This window comes from Vigna angularis, chromosome 4 (assembly GCF_016808095.1).
Source record: "Vigna angularis cultivar LongXiaoDou No.4 chromosome 4, ASM1680809v1, whole genome shotgun sequence".
Lineage (NCBI taxonomy): Eukaryota > Viridiplantae > Streptophyta > Magnoliopsida > Fabales > Fabaceae > Vigna > Vigna angularis.
This window is the reverse complement of record NC_068973.1, coordinates 29,636,352-29,656,444: the sequence shown is the minus strand read 5'-3', so window position 1 is coordinate 29,656,444 and position 20,093 is coordinate 29,636,352. Positions and strand designations below refer to the sequence as shown.

Below are 20,093 nucleotides of genomic sequence, written 5' to 3'. Positions count from 1 at the left end.
AGCTTGATTGAGACAATTGATACCAAAAAGACCAAGCATCAAAACTTCTAAGATAGTTCCTTTCACCTCCAGTTGGGAAACCAAAGATTGCATTGAACTCAGCTAAAGTGAGTCTATAAGACACATTATGCAACCTAAATGCTATCAGCCCTTCTTCACAATCCTTTCCCTGCAATATCTCTGCTTCCACAGAACTAAAGAACTCCCTTGTGATTTTCTCGTAAGCAGAGTATTTCAAAGTGACAAAAGAACTCCAGCCAATATTCTCAAGCATCCAATTTAATTCATCCGACATGCCTAAAGTGCTCAGTGTATTTTCATCACAATAACGCGTAGGCACAATCACCCGCTTGAGTAATGTGGCGTACCTCTTCCGCTGTTCTGGGTGAGAAGGAAGTTGTTTTAATTCTACCTTGGGCATTTCTACTTCTCCACTTTCACCCTTGTGTAGATCTTCTATTCCTCTTGTGGAATTGAATATTGGCTTCAGCACTTCTAATTTTTGAGCGCAGTTCAATACCTCTTCCTCATTACTTCCTCTTTTCAACTCCTTTGCTTCCCTTCCTGACAATAGAGCTTTCTCTAATGGACTCTGCCTAACCTGGAATTTTATTTCTTCCAACAAAAGAGACTCAATTATTTCAGCTTTGAAACAGTCTTCTTTGTCAAGTTTGTGCTTCACTGCTTCAGTCATAGAAAATGTGACTTTCTCATCTGCCACTCTTAACATCAGCTGTCCTTGTTCAACATCTATCAATGCTCTCCCTGTTGCTAAAAATGGTCTTCCCAAAATGATTGGGACTTTAGCATCTTCTTCCATGTCAAGAACCACAAAATCAGCTGGGAAAATAAATTTGTCCACCTTTACTAGAACATCTTCCACAATTCCATAAGGATAAGTCATCGATCAGTCTGCCAATTGTAGAGTGATCATAGTGGGCTTCACGTCTCCAATACCCAGCCTTTTAAAAATGGACAAAGGCATCAAGTTGATACTTGCTCCAAGGTCACACAATGCCTTACCCACCATTATATTTCCAATCTCACATGGAATGACAAAGCTCCCTGGATCCTTCAACTTGGGAGGTAATTTTTGCTGAATTATTGCACTGCACTCCTCTGTGAGCATAATTGTTTCATCATCTTGAAGCTTCCTCTTCTTTGACAACAAGTCTTTCATAAATTTAGCATAACTTGGCATTTGTTCCAATGCTTCAGCAAATGGAATATTAATGTGGAGCTTCTTAAAAACATCAAGAAATCTTGCAAATTGCTTCGCCTGTTCTTGCTTCTTCAACCTTTGAGGGAATGGAATGGTAGGGACATACTCACGCATCTTTTTCTCACTCTTTTGATTTTTCTGTCCCTCTTCCTTCTCCTCACATTTTCTCTCAACTTCTTTTTCAGCACTTTCTTCTACTATTTCTTCCACTCTTTTCTTTTTCTCTCCCTCCATCTCACTCTTTTTTTCATTCTCTATCACTCTTCCATTCCTCAATTGAATTGCCTTGCATTGCTCTCTTGGGTTTGGTATAGTGTCACTAGGGAATGTGCCAGGAGATCTCTCAGAGAGTTGTCTTGAAAGCTGACCAATCTGGTTCTCTAAATTTCTGATTGAAGCTTCCTGGTTCTTGAAATTAGTCCTTGTCTCATTCATGAAATTTGAAGTCTGGTCCACAAAGGTAGAAGTTTGCATTGTTAACTTCTCTAATGCATTTTCCAACGTAGACATCTTGTTCCCTTGATTGCTGGGTTGAGCTTGATATTGATATGGAGGCCTTGGCGGGTTAGATTGGATTGGATTACTCCAAGGTCTCGTTTGTTGGGGCCTCCAATTTGCATTAAAGTTGGTAGAGAACTGATTTTGTTGTTGTTCTACTGCATTCACGTGTACCTCTTGGTGAGTTGCCTGACATTCACCATTCTGATGCATTCCTCCACAAAAATCACACCCTGGAGATCTAGTATTCACATTATTCGCTTGCATAATTCCCATCTTCTGAGTCAAATCTGTAATCTGCTGTGTTAACAACTTGTTTTGGGCTAAGATAGCATCCAATGTATTAACCTCCAACACACCAGCTTTTCTATTTTGACGGTCAAACTGCATATTCACTGTGTTGTTTACCATTAATTCAAGAGTCTCCAAAGCTTCCTCTGGTGTTTTCAAAATGAATGATCCTCCACTTGCTGCATCCAACATTGCCTTAAAAGTGGGTGAAAGACCATTATAGAAAGTCTGCACTTGCAACCATTCAGGTAAAGCATGATGTGGACATTTCCTCATTAGCTCCTTATATCTTTCCCACGCCTCATATAAGGATTCATTGTCTTGCTGCACGAAGGAGGTGATCTCATTCCTCATTTTCGCTGATTTGGAAGGAGGGAAGTATTTGATTACAAATTCTGTAGCCATATCCTCCCATGTAGAAATACTTCCTTGAGGTTGTGATTGTAGCCAGTTTTTAGCTTTATCCCGTAGAGAAAAGGGAAAAAGCCTCAAACGAATTGCATCATCTGAAACTCCATTAATTTTCAAGGTATCACATATTGCCAGAAAATTCTCCAAGTGAGAATTAGGATCTTCTGAATTTGCACCTCCAAATTGATTCTGTTGAATGACTTGTAACAAGGCAGGCTTGATTTCAAAATTATTGGCTTGAATAGGAGGTCTCACAATGCTTCCATGATAACTATTAGGATTTGGCATTGAATAGTCACGAAGAGTCTTTCTAACAGGTTCTTGGTCTGCCATTGTTAATGCCTCCCTTTCTTGTTCAATTAATCTTTGTTCTTGTCTTCTTTCTCTCTTTCTTCTTCTTGCACTACTTCTATTTCTTCTAGCAGTGCGTTCAATTTCTGAATCGAAAAGCAATTCTTCTGGGCCAACAGTACCTCGCATAAACAACTAAAACAAAAAACACACAATACTGCAACAGAAATTAGGTGACAATAAAATTGAAAAAAAAAACTCAAAAATAAGAACAAAAATTCCCTAACATCTACAACTCAAATCTTAAGCCAATTAGATCACTAATATCAACAGTAATCAATCCCCGGCAACGGCGCCAGAAACTTGATGTACGTTTGGCAAGTGTACCAATCGTAATTGTAGTAACAAAATATCGTCCTCTGGGATTGAATGAGTTGAGTACCAGTTTACTAACTTACTTAATTTTGAGTGATGAAATTTATCCAGTGAATGATGAACATAAACAAGTGATGGAAATTCAAATGATATAAACAATGTTAGAGAATTGATTTCATACCTTTTCATATAATTTCCTCCCATTTTCAATCGATGTGTAAATTATAATTATCCACTTGAGTTTATTTAGAGCTTGTTTACCCCTAATCCCTTAGTAGGCAAACGTATCCCTTGAATTTGAATCCCCAATCCCTTAGGCCAATTACAAATTCAACAAGATCATGAAGAACAATCATATCTCAATTCAAACTAACTAGTCCTGCCCAATTTCCCAATTGTGACAACATCTAATATGTTCTATTTATAAACGCAAGCAATTCCCAATCTCCCAACTGTGAAACTGCTCATAGAATAGACATTAAAACATAAATAGAACACTGGGATAATTAAAATGAACTTAACATCAATTGAAAAAGGTTCAGAAAATATAATCCAAAGCACTACATCAATCCACTAACAAAAGGAAAATTAGTTCTGCATAATGGAAAAGAAAAATCAAAAAGCAAAAAGTTGCAGCCAAAAGCTCCAAGAAGAAGATGAAGAAGAAGAGACCCTTTGTTGTGCGTGAATACCCTTTTTGTATCCCCCTTCCACGTGTTTTCATTCCTCCCCCATCATTTCCACAAATTCCTCCTTTTTAGGAGAGTGATTTTCCTTTTCCCTAACTTCCTCCAATTTTCCTTTAATTTAATCTCTTTAAATCAGTCATAAAAGAGATCAATAACTGCTCAATAACTGCTCCTGGAAACTTTCACAGCCCATGGAAAACTCCCCACTCTACCTGTGTTCTTCTCTGCTTTAATTCTGTTTTCTTACGTGAATCCACAGATTACTCCACAGGTTGTGAAACTGTTCACAGCTTGGTTGTTGAACTTTTTGTTTTGCAACTCCATTTAGAAGCAACATCCACATGTAACTCCACAGGTTGTGAGACTGTTCACAGCTTGGTTGTTGAACTCTCTGGTTTCATCTTGGTATCTTGTACATCAATTCTTCCCAAATTGTGATTTTGGCACTTAGAATCATCAATCTACAATAAAAACACAAAATGCCAATGTATGATCCGAAACAAAGATAATCCATGACTAAATCCTTCAATGAATGCAATTATGCATGCAAATGACCTAAACTAAGACATGAATGCAATTACATTTACTCACACATCAAAATACCCCATGCTTAGACGTTGGCTTGTCCTCAAGCAAAGAGAATTCAACTAACACAGAATGATTATGCACACAGAAGGATATAAAACCTAAATGGAAACATACCATCTCATTTCAAGTTCAGTTCAAACAATGATATTCCTCAAGCCCATACTTCACAAAATTTCAAGCATAATGACTAACTTATTGGGACCCTAAGTGTAATTACTGAATTGAGGTATGACATAAGACATTAAGGCAGATAATATTTGACATTGAAGTGTCCTGAAAAAGATTTTCTATTAGGTTCCTCACTTAGAAAACACTTACCTGCCAACTAAGCATGGGTCTTCCACTTGCCACACTCAGTCTCAAAGGAGTGTCTCTTCCCCAGTAACATATAGTCTCAAAGGGGTGTCAATTTATTCCCTCAATTTATTGTTTTGTTTTTGTTTTTGTTTTTGTTTTTTTTCTTTTATATATATATATATATATATATATATATATATATATATATATATATATATATATATATAAACTTTGACAGACAATTCTCCAGTAACCAAGTGCAGTGAGTGTCACCATAGAAACCTAACAGAAAATATTTTCTATCTTTTCCCCAAATATTATCTTCCATTAGTATCTTAGTGTCAAATCTCACTGTGTAGTGTGTGAAGTTTCCCAACAAGCAATCAGAAATCTATTCACAATGTGCTTAGAAAATATCATTGTTCAAAACATAGAACGCAAAGCTAAAATGATACATTTCCATATAAACGTTAAATGCACATGCAAATGCAAAATGTAAGATGTCATACATACAAACACCCTAAGCCTACATATTTACAAAGTCCCCAATGTATGGAAAGTAAAAAAAAAAAATACAGGGGGTTAGAACTCACAAGATTAGTGATGACTAGAGTTGAGCTTGGTGAGAACTTCTTGTAAGAGTTGTTCCACCTTCTGCTGATGAAGAATTTGATTGTCCCTAAATTGGATGAACTCCTGATAATGTAGGAGTTGTTGTGCTTTGAGTTCAGTAAGGGACTGCTGGATATGAGCAAGAGTGTCAGCCGTAGAAGGCCGAGGAACTGGAGGTATGTGAGATGACGGTTCTGGATCATGAGGATGGGAATTTTGGCATTGAGAAGCAGAGAAGGTCCATCTATCTTTACCCCGCACTGATGTGAACTCCGGATTTGGAAGACGTTGAGGTTGCAATCCTGTGATAGCACTCATGACTAAGCAATAGTGATCTTCCCTTTTCACCAGCATCTCATTATGGATTAACATTTCCAAATCAATTTGGGAATTTCCTGAGATTGCCTTGTCATTCTCCAAAGAAATGTTGAGATGCAAAGCAATAATGGTGATCAGTCCACCAATTGCTATTTGCCCAGATGATGCTTTTCCTACCTTGAGAAACTGCCTTGCCAACCAAGCTTCTGAGTCCAATGGAACATCGTTAACCATACCCCACAAGAATAATAATTCTGACTTTCGAACCGCAGAATGACTATCACCCCTAGCAAATAGTGTATGAGCCATGAGGCGGTGGGCATATCTAAAACAGGGGTGTTGGATATTAGCCTCCTTGGAATCAGATGAGACAAAAGAGCTTGATTGAGACAATTGATACCAAAAAGACCAAGCATCAAAACTTCTAGGATAGTTCCTTTCACCTCCAGTTGGGAAACCAAAGATTGCATTGAACTCAGCTAAAGTGAGTCTATAAGACACATTATGCAACCTAAATGCTATCAGCCCTTCTTCACAATCCTTTCCCTGCAATATCTCTGCTTCCACAGAACTAAAGAACTCCCTTGTGATTTTCTCGTAAGCAGAGTATTTCAAAGTGACAAAAGAACTCCAGCCAATATTCTCAAGCATCCAATTTAATTCATCCGACATGCCTAAAGTGCTCAGTGTATTTTCATCACAATAACGCGTAGGCACAATCACCCGCTTGAGTAATGTGGCGTACCTCTTCCGCTGTTCTGGGTGAGAAGGAAGTTGTTTTAATTCTACCTTGGGCATTTCTACTTCTCCACTTTCACCCTTGTGTAGATCTTCTATTCCTCTTGTGGAATTGAATATTGGCTTCAGCACTTCTAATTTTTGAGCGCAGTTCAATACCTCTTCCTCATTACTTCCTCTTTTCAACTCCTTTGCTTCCCTTCCTGACAATAGAGCTTTCTCTAATGGACTCTGCCTAACCTGGAATTTTATTTCTTCCAACAAAAGAGACTCAATTATTTCAGCTTTGAAACAGTCTTCTTTGTCAAGTTTGTGCTTCACTGCTTCAGTCATAGAAAATGTGACTTTCTCATCTGCCACTCTTAACATCAGTTGTCCTTGTTCAACATCTATCAATGCTCTCCCTGTTGCTAAAAATGGTCTTCCCAAAATGATTGGGACTTTAGCATCTTCTTCCATGTCAAGAACCACAAAATCAGCTGGGAAAATAAATTTGTCCACCTTTACTAGAACATCTTCCACAATTCCATAAGGATAAGTCATCGATCGGTCTGCCAATTGTAGAGTGATCATAGTGGGCTTCACGTCTCCAATACCCAGCCTTTTAAAAATGGACAAAGGCATCAAGTTGATACTTGCTCCAAGGTCACACAATGCCTTACCCACCATTATATTTCCAATCTCACATGGAATGACAAAGCTCCCTGGATCCTTCAACTTGGGAGGTAATTTTTGCTGAATTATTGCACTGCACTCCTCTGTGAGCATAATTGTTTCATCATCTTGAAGCTTCCTCTTCTTTGACAACAAGTCTTTCATAAATTTAGCATAACTTGGCATTTGTTCCAATGCTTCAGCAAATGGAATATTAATGTGGAGCTTCTTAAAAACATCAAGAAATCTTGCAAATTGCTTCGCCTGTTCTTGCTTCTTCAACCTTTGAGGGAATGGAATGGTAGGGACATACTCACGCATCTTTTTCTCACTCTTTTGATTTTTCTGTCCCTCTTCCTTCTCCTCACATTTTCTCTCAACTTCTTTTTCAGCACTTTCTTCTACTATTTCTTCCACTCTTTTCTTTTTCTCTCCCTCCATCTCACTCTTTTTTTCATTCTCTATCACTCTTCCATTCCTCAATTGAATTGCCTTGCATTGCTCTCTTGGGTTTGGTATAGTGTCACTAGGGAATGTGCCAGGAGATCTCTCAGAGAGTTGTCTTGAAAGCTGACCAATCTGGTTCTCTAAATTTCTGATTGAAGCTTCCTGGTTCTTGAAATTAGTCCTTGTCTCATTCATGAAATTTGAAGTCTGGTCCACAAAGGTAGAAGTTTGCATTGTTAACTTCTCTAATGCATTTTCCAACGTAGACATCTTGTTCCCTTGATTGCTGGGTTGAGCTTGATATTGATATGGAGGCCTTGGCGGGTTAGATTGGATTGGATTACTCCAAGGTCTCGTTTGTTGGGGCCTCCAATTTGCATTAAAGTTGGTAGAGAACTGATTTTGTTGTTGTTCTACTGCATTCACGTGTACCTCTTGGTGAGTTGCCTGACATTCACCATTCTGATGCATTCCTCCACAAAAATCACACCCTGGAGATCTAGTATTCACATTATTCGCTTGCATAATTCCCATCTTCTGAGTCAAATCTGTAATCTGCTGTGTTAACAACTTGTTTTGGGCTAAGATAGCATCCAATGTATTAACCTCCAACACACCAGCTTTTCTATTTTGACGGTCAAACTGCATATTCACTGTGTTGTTTACCATTAATTCAAGAGTCTCCAAAGCTTCCTCTGGTGTTTTCAAAATGAATGATCCTCCACTTGCTGCATCCAACATTGCCTTAAAAGTGGGTGAAAGACCATTATAGAAAGTCTGCACTTGCAACCATTCAGGTAAAGCATGATGTGGACATTTCCTCATTAGCTCCTTATATCTTTCCCACGCCTCATATAAGGATTCATTGTCTTGCTGCACGAAGGAGGTGATCTCATTCCTCATTTTCGCTGATTTGGAAGGAGGGAAGTATTTGATTACAAATTTTGTAGCCATATCCTCCCATGTAGAAATACTTCCTTGAGGTTGTGATTGTAGCCAGTTTTTAGCTTTATCCCGTAGAGAAAAGGGAAAAAGCCTCAAACGAATTGCATCATCTGAAACTCCATTAATTTTCAAGGTATCACATATTGCCAGAAAATTCTCCAAGTGAGAATTAGGATCTTCTGAATTTGCACCTCCAAATTGATTCTGTTGAATGACTTGTAACAAGGCAGGCTTGATTTCAAAATTATTGGCTTGAATAGGAGGTCTCACAATGCTTCCATGATAACTATTAGGATTTGGCATTGAATAGTCACGAAGAGTCTTTCTAACAGGTTCTTGGTCTGCCATTGTTAATGCCTCCCTTTCTTGTTCAATTAATCTTTGTTCTTGTCTTCTTTCTCTCTTTCTTCTTCTTGCACTACTTCTATTTCTTCTAGCAGTGCGTTCAATTTCTGAATCGAAAAGCAATTCTTCTGGGCCAACAGTACCTCGCATAAACAACTAAAACAAAAAACACACAATACTGCAACAGAAATTAGGTGACAATAAAATTGAAAAAAAAAACTCAAAAATAAGAACAAAAATTCCCTAACATCTACAACTCAAATCTTAAGCCAATTAGATCACTAATATCAACAGTAATCAATCCCCGGCAACGGCGCCAGAAACTTGATGTACGTTTGGCAAGTGTACCAATCGTAATTGTAGTAACAAAATATCGTCCTCTGGGATTGAATGAGTTGAGTACCAGTTTACTAACTTACTTAATTTTGAGTGATGAAATTTATCCAGTGAATGATGAACATAAACAAGTGATGGAAATTCAAATGATATAAACAATGTTAGAGAATTGATTTCATACCTTTTCATATAATTTCCTCCCATTTTCAATCGATGTGTAAATTATAATTATCCACTTGAGTTTATTTAGAGCTTGTTTACCCCTAATCCCTTAGTAGGCAAACGTATCCCTTGAATTTGAATCCCCAATCCCTTAGGCCAATTACAAATTCAACAAGATCATGAAGAACAATCATATCTCAATTCAAACTAACTAGTCCTGCCCAATTTCCCAATTGTGACAACATCTAATATGTTCTATTTATAAACGCAAGCAATTCCCAATCTCCCAACTGTGAAACTGCTCATAGAATAGACATTAAAACATAAATAGAACACTGGGATAATTAAAATGAACTTAACATCAATTGAAAAAGGTTCAGAAAATATAATCCAAAGCACTACATCAATCCACTAACAAAAGGAAAATTAGTTCTGCATAATGGAAAAGAAAAATCAAAAAGCAAAAAGTTGCAGCCAAAAGCTCCAAGAAGAAGATGAAGAAGAAGAGACCCTTTGTTGTGCGTGAATACCCTTTTTGTATCCCCCTTCCACGTGTTTTCATTCCTCCCCCATCATTTCCACAAATTCCTCCTTTTTAGGAGAGTGATTTTCCTTTTCCCTAACTTCCTCCAATTTTCCTTTAATTTAATCTCTTTAAATCAGTCATAAAAGAGATCAATAACTGCTCAATAACTGCTCCTGGAAACTTTCACAGCCCATGGAAAACTCCCCACTCTACCTGTGTTCTTCTCTGCTTTAATTCTGTTTTCTTACGTGAATCCACAGATTACTCCACAGGTTGTGAAACTGTTCACAGCTTGGTTGTTGAACTTTTTGTTTTGCAACTCCATTTAGAAGCAACATCCACATGTAACTCCACAGGTTGTGAGACTGTTCACAGCTTGGTTGTTGAACTCTCTGGTTTCATCTTGGTATCTTGTACATCAATTCTTCCCAAATTGTGATTTTGGCACTTAGAATCATCAATCTACAATAAAAACACAAAATGCCAATGTATGATCCGAAACAAAGATAATCCATGACTAAATCCTTCAATGAATGCAATTATGCATGCAAATGACCTAAACTAAGACATGAATGCAATTACATTTACTCACACATCAAAATACCCCATGCTTAGACGTTGGCTTGTCCTCAAGCAAAGAGAATTCAACTAACACAGAATGATTATGCACACAGAAGGATATAAAACCTAAATGGAAACATACCATCTCATTTCAAGTTCAGTTCAAACAATGATATTCCTCAAGCCCATACTTCACAAAATTTCAAGCATAATGACTAACTTATTGGGACCCTAAGTGTAATTACTGAATTGAGGTATGACATAAGACATTAAGGCAGATAATATTTGACATTGAAGTGTCCTGAAAAAGATTTTCTATTAGGTTCCTCACTTAGAAAACACTTACCTGCCAACTAAGCATGGGTCTTCCACTTGCCACACTCAGTCTCAAAGGAGTGTCTCTTCCCCAGTAACATATAGTCTCAAAGGGGTGTCAATTTATTCCCTCAATTTATTGTTTTGTTTTTGTTTTTGTTTTTGTTTTTTTTCTTTTATATATATATATATATATATATATATATATATATATATATATATATATATATATATATATATATATAAACTTTGACAGACAATTCTCCAGTAACCAAGTGCAGTGAGTGTCACCATAGAAACCTAACAGAAAATATTTTCTATCTTTTCCCCAAATATTATCTTCCATTAGTATCTTAGTGTCAAATCTCACTGTGTAGTGTGTGAAGTTTCCCAACAAGCAATCAGAAATCTATTCACAATGTGCTTAGAAAATATCATTGTTCAAAACATAGAACGCAAAGCTAAAATGATACATTTCCATATAAACGTTAAATGCACATGCAAATGCAAAATGTAAGATGTCATACATACAAACACCCTAAGCCTACATATTTACAAAGTCCCCAATGTATGGAAAGTAAAAAAAAAAAATACAGGGGGTTAGAACTCACAAGATTAGTGATGACTAGAGTTGAGCTTGGTGAGAACTTCTTGTAAGAGTTGTTCCACCTTCTGCTGATGAAGAATTTGATTGTCCCTAAATTGGATGAACTCCTGATAATGTAGGAGTTGTTGTGCTTTGAGTTCAGTAAGGGACTGCTGGATATGAGCAAGAGTGTCAGCCGTAGAAGGCCGAGGAACTGGAGGTATGTGAGATGACGGTTCTGGATCATGAGGATGGGAATTTTGGCATTGAGAAGCAGAGAAGGTCCATCTATCTTTACCCCGCACTGATGTGAACTCCGGATTTGGAAGACGTTGAGGTTGCAATCCTGTGATAGCACTCATGACTAAGCAATAGTGATCTTCCCTTTTCACCAGCATCTCATTATGGATTAACATTTCCAAATCAATTTGGGAATTTCCTGAGATTGCCTTGTCATTCTCCAAAGAAATGTTGAGATGCAAAGCAATAATGGTGATCAGTCCACCAATTGCTATTTGCCCAGATGATGCTTTTCCTACCTTGAGAAACTGCCTTGCCAACCAAGCTTCTGAGTCCAATGGAACATCGTTAACCATACCCCACAAGAATAATAATTCTGACTTTCGAACCGCAGAATGACTATCACCCCTAGCAAATAGTGTATGAGCCATGAGGCGGTGGGCATATCTAAAACAGGGGTGTTGGATATTAGCCTCCTTGGAATCAGATGAGACAAAAGAGCTTGATTGAGACAATTGATACCAAAAAGACCAAGCATCAAAACTTCTAGGATAGTTCCTTTCACCTCCAGTTGGGAAACCAAAGATTGCATTGAACTCAGCTAAAGTGAGTCTATAAGACACATTATGCAACCTAAATGCTATCAGCCCTTCTTCACAATCCTTTCCCTGCAATATCTCTGCTTCCACAGAACTAAAGAACTCCCTTGTGATTTTCTCGTAAGCAGAGTATTTCAAAGTGACAAAAGAACTCCAGCCAATATTCTCAAGCATCCAATTTAATTCATCCGACATGCCTAAAGTGCTCAGTGTATTTTCATCACAATAACGCGTAGGCACAATCACCCGCTTGAGTAATGTGGCGTACCTCTTCCGCTGTTCTGGGTGAGAAGGAAGTTGTTTTAATTCTACCTTGGGCATTTCTACTTCTCCACTTTCACCCTTGTGTAGATCTTCTATTCCTCTTGTGGAATTGAATATTGGCTTCAGCACTTCTAATTTTTGAGCGCAGTTCAATACCTCTTCCTCATTACTTCCTCTTTTCAACTCCTTTGCTTCCCTTCCTGACAATAGAGCTTTCTCTAATGGACTCTGCCTAACCTGGAATTTTATTTCTTCCAACAAAAGAGACTCAATTATTTCAGCTTTGAAACAGTCTTCTTTGTCAAGTTTGTGCTTCACTGCTTCAGTCATAGAAAATGTGACTTTCTCATCTGCCACTCTTAACATCAGTTGTCCTTGTTCAACATCTATCAATGCTCTCCCTGTTGCTAAAAATGGTCTTCCCAAAATGATTGGGACTTTAGCATCTTCTTCCATGTCAAGAACCACAAAATCAGCTGGGAAAATAAATTTGTCCACCTTTACTAGAACATCTTCCACAATTCCATAAGGATAAGTCATCGATCGGTCTGCCAATTGTAGAGTGATCATAGTGGGCTTCACGTCTCCAATACCCAGCCTTTTAAAAATGGACAAAGGCATCAAGTTGATACTTGCTCCAAGGTCACACAATGCCTTACCCACCATTATATTTCCAATCTCACATGGAATGACAAAGCTCCCTGGATCCTTCAACTTGGGAGGTAATTTTTGCTGAATTATTGCACTGCACTCCTCTGTGAGCATAATTGTTTCATCATCTTGAAGCTTCCTCTTCTTTGACAACAAGTCTTTCATAAATTTAGCATAACTTGGCATTTGTTCCAATGCTTCAGCAAATGGAATATTAATGTGGAGCTTCTTAAAAACATCAAGAAATCTTGCAAATTGCTTCGCCTGTTCTTGCTTCTTCAACCTTTGAGGGAATGGAATGGTAGGGACATACTCACGCATCTTTTTCTCACTCTTTTGATTTTTCTGTCCCTCTTCCTTCTCCTCACATTTTCTCTCAACTTCTTTTTCAGCACTTTCTTCTACTATTTCTTCCACTCTTTTCTTTTTCTCTCCCTCCATCTCACTCTTTTTTTCATTCTCTATCACTCTTCCATTCCTCAATTGAATTGCCTTGCATTGCTCTCTTGGGTTTGGTATAGTGTCACTAGGGAATGTGCCAGGAGATCTCTCAGAGAGTTGTCTTGAAAGCTGACCAATCTGGTTCTCTAAATTTCTGATTGAAGCTTCCTGGTTCTTGAAATTAGTCCTTGTCTCATTCATGAAATTTGAAGTCTGGTCCACAAAGGTAGAAGTTTGCATTGTTAACTTCTCTAATGCATTTTCCAACGTAGACATCTTGTTCCCTTGATTGCTGGGTTGAGCTTGATATTGATATGGAGGCCTTGGCGGGTTAGATTGGATTGGATTACTCCAAGGTCTCGTTTGTTGGGGCCTCCAATTTGCATTAAAGTTGGTAGAGAACTGGTTTTGTTGTTGTTCTACTGCATTCACGTGTACCTCTTGGTGAGTTGCCTGACATTCACCATTCTGATGCATTCCTCCACAAAAATCACACCCTGGAGATCTAGTATTCACATTATTCGCTTGCATAATTCCCATCTTCTGAGTCAAATCTGTAATCTGCTGTGTTAACAACTTGTTTTGGGCTAAGATAGCATCCAATGTATTAACCTCCAACACACCAGCTTTTCTATTTTGACGGTCAAACTGCATATTCACTGTGTTGTTTGCCATTAATTCAAGAGTCTCCAAAGCTTCCTCTGGTGTTTTCAAAATGAATGATCCTCCACTTGCTGCATCCAACATTGCCTTAAAAGTGGGTGAAAGACCATTATAGAAAGTCTGCACTTGCAACCATTCAGGTAAAGCATGATGTGGACATTTCCTCATTAGCTCCTTATATCTTTCCCACGCCTCATATAAGGATTCATTGTCTTGCTGCACGAAGGAGGTGATCTCATTCCTCATTTTCGCTGATTTGGAAGGAGGGAAGTATTTGATTACAAATTTTGTAGCCATATCCTCCCATGTAGAAATACTTCCTTGAGGTTGTGATTGTAGCCAGTTTTTAGCTTTATCCCGTAGAGAAAAGGGAAAAAGCCTCAAACGAATTGCATCATCTGAAACTCCATTAATTTTCAAGGTATCACATATTGCCAGAAAATTCTCCAAGTGAGAATTAGGATCTTCTGAATTTGCACCTCCAAATTGATTCTGTTGAATGACTTGTAACAAGGCAGGCTTGATTTCAAAATTATTGGCTTGAATAGGAGGTCTCACAATGCTTCCATGATAACTATTAGGATTTGGCATTGAATAGTCACGAAGAGTCTTTCTAACAGGTTCTTGGTCTGCCATTGTTAATGCCTCCCTTTCTTGTTCAATTAATCTTTGTTCTTGTCTTCTTTCTCTCTTTCTTCTTCTTGCACTACTTCTATTTCTTCTAGCAGTGCGTTCAATTTCTGAATCGAAAAGCAATTCTTCTGGGCCAACAGTACCTCGCATAAACAACTAAAACAAAAAACACACAATACTGCAACAGAAATTAGGTGACAATAAAATTGAAAAAAAAAACTCAAAAATAAGAACAAAAATTCCCTAACATCTACAACTCAAATCTTAAGCCAATTAGATCACTAATATCAACAGTAATCAATCCCCGGCAACGGCGCCAGAAACTTGATGTACGTTTGGCAAGTGTACCAATCGTAATTGTAGTAACAAAATATCGTCCTCTGGGATTGAATGAGTTGAGTACCAGTTTACTAACTTACTTAATTTTGAGTGATGAAATTTATCCAGTGAATGATGAACATAAACAAGTGATGGAAATTCAAATGATATAAACAATGTTAGAGAATTGATTTCATACCTTTTCATATAATTTCCTCCCATTTTCAATCGATGTGTAAATTATAATTATCCACTTGAGTTTATTTAGAGCTTGTTTACCCCTAATCCCTTAGTAGGCAAACGTATCCCTTGAATTTGAATCCCCAATCCCTTAGGCCAATTACAAATTCAACAAGATCATGAAGAACAATCATATCTCAATTCAAACTAACTAGTCCTGCCCAATTTCCCAATTGTGACAACATCTAATATGTTCTATTTATAAACGCAAGCAATTCCCAATCTCCCAACTGTGAAACTGCTCATAGAATAGACATTAAAACATAAATAGAACACTGGGATAATTAAAATGAACTTAACATCAATTGAAAAAGGTTCAGAAAATATAATCCAAAGCACTACATCAATCCACTAACAAAAGGAAAATTAGTTCTGCATAATGGAAAAGAAAAATCAAAAAGCAAAAAGTTGCAGCCAAAAGCTCCAAGAAGAAGATGAAGAAGAAGAGACCCTTTGTTGTGCGTGAATACCCTTTTTGTATCCCCCTTCCACGTGTTTTCATTCCTCCCCCATCATTTCCACAAATTCCTCCTTTTTAGGAGAGTGATTTTCCTTTTCCCTAACTTCCTCCAATTTTCCTTTAATTTAATCTCTTTAAATCAGTCATAAAAGAGATCAATAACTGCTCAATAACTGCTCCTGGAAACTTTCACAGCCCATGGAAAACTCCCCACTCTACCTGTGTTCTTCTCTGCTTTAATTCTGTTTTCTTACGTGAATCCACAGATTACTCCACAGGTTGTGAAACTGTTCACAGCTTGGTTGTTGAACTTTTTGTTTTGCAACTCCATTTAGAAGCAACATCCACATGTAACTCCACAGGTTGTGAGACTGTTCACAGCTTGGTTGTTGAACTCTCTGGTTTCATCTTGGTATCTTGTACATCAATTCTTCCCAAATTGTGATTTTGGCACTTAGAATCATCAATCTACAATAAAAACACAAAATGCCAATGTATGATCCGAAACAAAGATAATCCATGACTAAATCCTTCAATGAATGCAATTATGCATGCAAATGACCTAAACTAAGACATGAATGCAATTACATTTACTCACACATCAAAGGTCATCTAGAATTACTCAACTACCAACACATCTGAGAGATTATGATCTAGCATGTGATGCAACTGTTTCATCAGAGGGAAATTTTGTTCACTATGCCTTGATAGTAGAAGCTGAACCAGTGGAGTTTGAACAAGCTGTGAAAGATAAAAGGTGGTACAAGGCTATGTTAGAAGAACTAGGTTCAATTGAGAAGAACCAGACCTGGGAATTAACAGAGTTGCCTCCCAACAAGAAACCAATAGCACTTAAGTGGATTTATAAGTCTAAAATAAATCCACAAGGTGTGGTGACTAGGTACAAGGCTAGATTAGTGGCAAAAGGGTTCTTGCAGCAGGTAGGAATAGACTATGGAGAAGTATTTGCACCTGTGGCCAAAATGGAGACAATTAGACAGGTGGTCTCTGTGGCAACACAACTCAACTGGACCTTACATCACTTAGATGTAAAGTCTGCATTTCTAAATGGTAATCTGGAGGAAGAAGTGTATGTGGTCTAGTCTCAAGGATTTGAAGTCAAGAAGCATTTTGACAAAGTATACAGATTGAAGAAGGCTCTGTATGGGCTCAAGCAGGCTCCAAGGGCCTGGAACCAGAGAATAGACGGGTTCATGAGTAACATCGGGTTTGAGAAGTGTGCATCTGAACATGGAGTGTATGTTCAGTGTTATCAGCACAATGGGAGAGAAGAGATGTTGATAGTATGTTTGTATGTGGATGATATGCTAATCACAGGAAGCAGTGTTGAAAAAATTACTATTTTCAAAGTCCAAATGTTACAAGAATTTGAAATGAGTGATTTGGGGAAGTTAAACTACTTTCTTGGGATTGAATTCACCAAAACCGATGAGGGATTGGTGATCCATCAGTCCATATATGCATTGGACATGTTAAACAAGTTTAACATGCTTCATTGCAACTCTGCTAATACTCCAGCAGAGGTAGGTTTGAAACATGAGAAGGATCCTGAAGAGGAAGGTGTTGACCCTATCGAATACAAGAAGATGGTTGAAAGCCTAAGATACTTGTGTAATACTAGGCCAGACATCAGTTACAGTGTGAGTCTGATTAGTAGATATATGCAGAATCCTAGAATTTCTCATTTGAATGCTATTAAACGAATTCTGAGATATCTAAAAGGTACATATACCTTTGGAATTTTGATGCCAAGAGGAGAATCAGGAGGAGAGGTACGAATTAATGCTTACTCTGACTTAGATTGGTGTGGAGACAAAAGTGAAAGGAAGAGTATTGTTGGGTACGTATTTTTCTTAAATGGAGCACCAATTTCATGGAGCTCTACAAAAGAACCAGTAGTGGCTCTTTCATCGTGCGAGGCAGAATATATTGTTGCCTGTGAAGCCACGTGTTAGGCGGCTTGGCTGAGTTCATTGATGAGTGAATTGAAGATTGGAGTAGAGGGGAAGGTCAGACTACTTGTGGACAACAAGTCAGCCATAGATCTGACCAAACATCCTACATCTCATGGCAGGAGCAAACATATTGAAACTCGATTCCACTACATCAGGGAACAAGTTAGCAAAGCAAAGCTCGAATTGGTATTCTGCAGATCCGAGGACCAGATTGCAGACATACTCACTAAGTCGCTGAAAGGTGAACACTTTCTAATACTTAGAAAGCATATTGGAGTAAAAAAAGTGGAGATCAATGTAGATTAACAGAAAAGAGCTATGAAAACCTACGATTTTCATCTCAGAGAGGAGATATGCCTAGAGGAAAGTGTTTTCACGAGTTTAATCGATGAAAATCGTTTCCAAGGTCAAAGGAAGCATCTATACCGATTATTAATCGGTGGAAAACACTTAGAATCAGTAGAGGCAAAAGTTTTACCGATTCAATCGGTGAAAAGGGGTTTTTCTTCGAAAATCATGTTTTGTTTAGGAGGAGTGTTAGAATAAACAAAACAATATTTTCAGTTTTCAGTTAGTTTCATTTCATTTTCATGTATAAAAGCTGTAATCCCATACTATTCTGGTTAATGAAAAATTGAAGAAGTATTATTCAGTACCTGTGTGTGTTCTCGGTTGCTTTCTGTTTCTGACTCTGGTTACTTGGCTGATTCCCGGTGTGTGGTGGTTGTGGCTGACGCTGGTAGGAGGGGAAAACCCTAGCAGAGCGTCTCGCTCTACCCTTTCTCTCAAATTCTCGGTTTCTCATTTTCTCTCTCTTGTCACGTGCATATTACATTTTTAAGGGTAAAGGGTATCTGTTTGGGTGGCTTTTACGTTTTTAACCCCAAGTCTAATAGATCTTACTTATTAAATATAATTGTATAAATTTTAGTCAATCAATTCGGACTAAATTCCTTTGCGTATTCTATTGTTATTGCAAATAGTTAGCATTCTAGTAAAAAAATTGTTTTGAGAAGAGTTTTTTTCTCTCAAATTTCAGAATAAATTATTTTTCCTCTCTTAATTGTTTATGTTGGTTTTCTTCACTCAATAATTAACTTTTTAAATATAGGCATTTGTTACAAAATACAATTGAAAATCATAAAATAAAAATATTTTCACTAGTTTATTATGGTAAAAAAATAGTTATAAAGTTTATTTTTTTATCAAAAAAATATATATCATTATGGTAAAAAATTAAAACCAAACAATAAAAGTTCATTTGACATGTTTATATGTGTACAACAAACACTCAGTAATTTAAACATAAGAGTCCTATAATGATTAGTTAACCAGAGTTATAACCAAATTCAGAACTTTAATTGTGCCATTTAAACTTAATTAGCCTTATAACAAGCAGTCATAAGTAAAATCTCTAACCTAGCCACTTAGATATAAGAGTCCTACAACTAATTGATAAGTGTTCTAAACTATTCCATTCAGATGTAAGAATCCTAAAACGATTAGTTAGTAAGAACTTTAACCAAGCCACCTAGACATAAGATCCCCTACATCGATCTCTAGGTAGAAAATAATATAATGAACTAAAGATCTTTCACAAAGATTTTGTCTCAATCGAAGGGACGAGTAATGTGTGAAAATATTATAATCTTACATTATTCAATCAAAAAATGATTTAAGATGCAGATATTATGCACAAACAACTTTCTCGGTGAAAGAATGAATTAAGTGTAAAAAATTTATAAATCTATGCAAATCGCAATATATGTCAAAGTCATGATAATATTAAAAAGACTTGGTAAGTTTAAGACAAAAATAAAAATATGGTGTGATACAAAATTTTAAGCTTGTTCATACATGATTTGTCCATTTCTAGCAGTAATGATAAGTAAGTTCAACTTATTTTAAGCAAGTCTTATAGCAAGACAAAGGAATTGTGTAATGATATGCATGATTATGATTTATCTTAAGCAAGTATTATCATTCAAGGCTTATTATTGTGTATTGATGAGTATGATTGTAACATTCTTTAATCAAAATCTTACCACTCAAGATCGAAGAATTGTATTTTTTTATTGGAAAAGTACTTTGTATATAAATATCGAGGCAGTTGGGGTACTACAACCCATATACAAAAAGTTATGTACAATGTTTCTTTAAACTTAGATTCTCGTCACAGAAGTGCCCATATACATAATCAAAACATTCCCATTGTATACTCTTCCATACATTACTGACAGATTTAAAAGTCATTCCAAAACTTTACGTACTAGCACATATAAGATATAATTATTGACAAGTAGTGTTAGTCATTTTTACATTCCTTCATTAAATTCTTTTTGGTTTATTCAATGTTTATATCTTATTCATCCCATTTCTTGTTATTCCTTTATAGAGTCTA

General features: G+C 37.0%; 3 protein-coding genes and 3 non-coding genes across 6 annotated transcripts; 3 read left to right on the top strand and 3 right to left on the bottom strand.

Annotated features, from left to right (window-relative positions):
- Positions 1–907: 907 nt before the first annotated feature.
- LOC128196263 (uncharacterized) lies at positions 908–2,755 on the bottom strand. Its single transcript, XM_052876516.1, has 2 exons — positions 1,508–2,755; positions 908–1,372 (listed from the first exon to the last, which is right to left on the bottom strand). The coding sequence occupies exons 1-2, from the start codon at positions 2,753–2,755 to the stop codon at positions 908–910; spliced, it is 1,713 nt and encodes a 570-aa protein (XP_052732476.1).
- On the top strand, positions 2,262–2,368 carry LOC128196404 (small nucleolar RNA R71). The gene has a single exon (XR_008248687.1). It is a non-coding gene; the product is annotated as a small nucleolar RNA R71 (small nucleolar RNA).
- A 4,467-nt stretch (positions 2,756–7,222) lies between the features above and the next one.
- Positions 7,223–8,724, bottom strand: LOC128196262 (uncharacterized). Its single transcript, XM_052876515.1, has 2 exons — positions 7,477–8,724; positions 7,223–7,267 (listed from the first exon to the last, which is right to left on the bottom strand). The coding sequence occupies exons 1-2, from the start codon at positions 8,722–8,724 to the stop codon at positions 7,223–7,225; spliced, it is 1,293 nt and encodes a 430-aa protein (XP_052732475.1).
- Positions 8,231–8,337, top strand: LOC128196402 (small nucleolar RNA R71). The gene has a single exon (XR_008248685.1). It is a non-coding gene; the product is annotated as a small nucleolar RNA R71 (small nucleolar RNA).
- A 4,475-nt stretch (positions 8,725–13,199) lies between the features above and the next one.
- On the bottom strand, positions 13,200–14,701 carry LOC108339239 (uncharacterized). Its single transcript, XM_017576379.2, has 2 exons — positions 13,454–14,701; positions 13,200–13,244 (listed from the first exon to the last, which is right to left on the bottom strand). The coding sequence occupies exons 1-2, from the start codon at positions 14,699–14,701 to the stop codon at positions 13,200–13,202; spliced, it is 1,293 nt and encodes a 430-aa protein (XP_017431868.2).
- LOC128196401 (small nucleolar RNA R71) lies at positions 14,208–14,314 on the top strand. Its single transcript, XR_008248684.1, has one exon. It is a non-coding gene; the product is annotated as a small nucleolar RNA R71 (small nucleolar RNA).
- Positions 14,702–20,093: the final 5,392 nt, after the last annotated feature.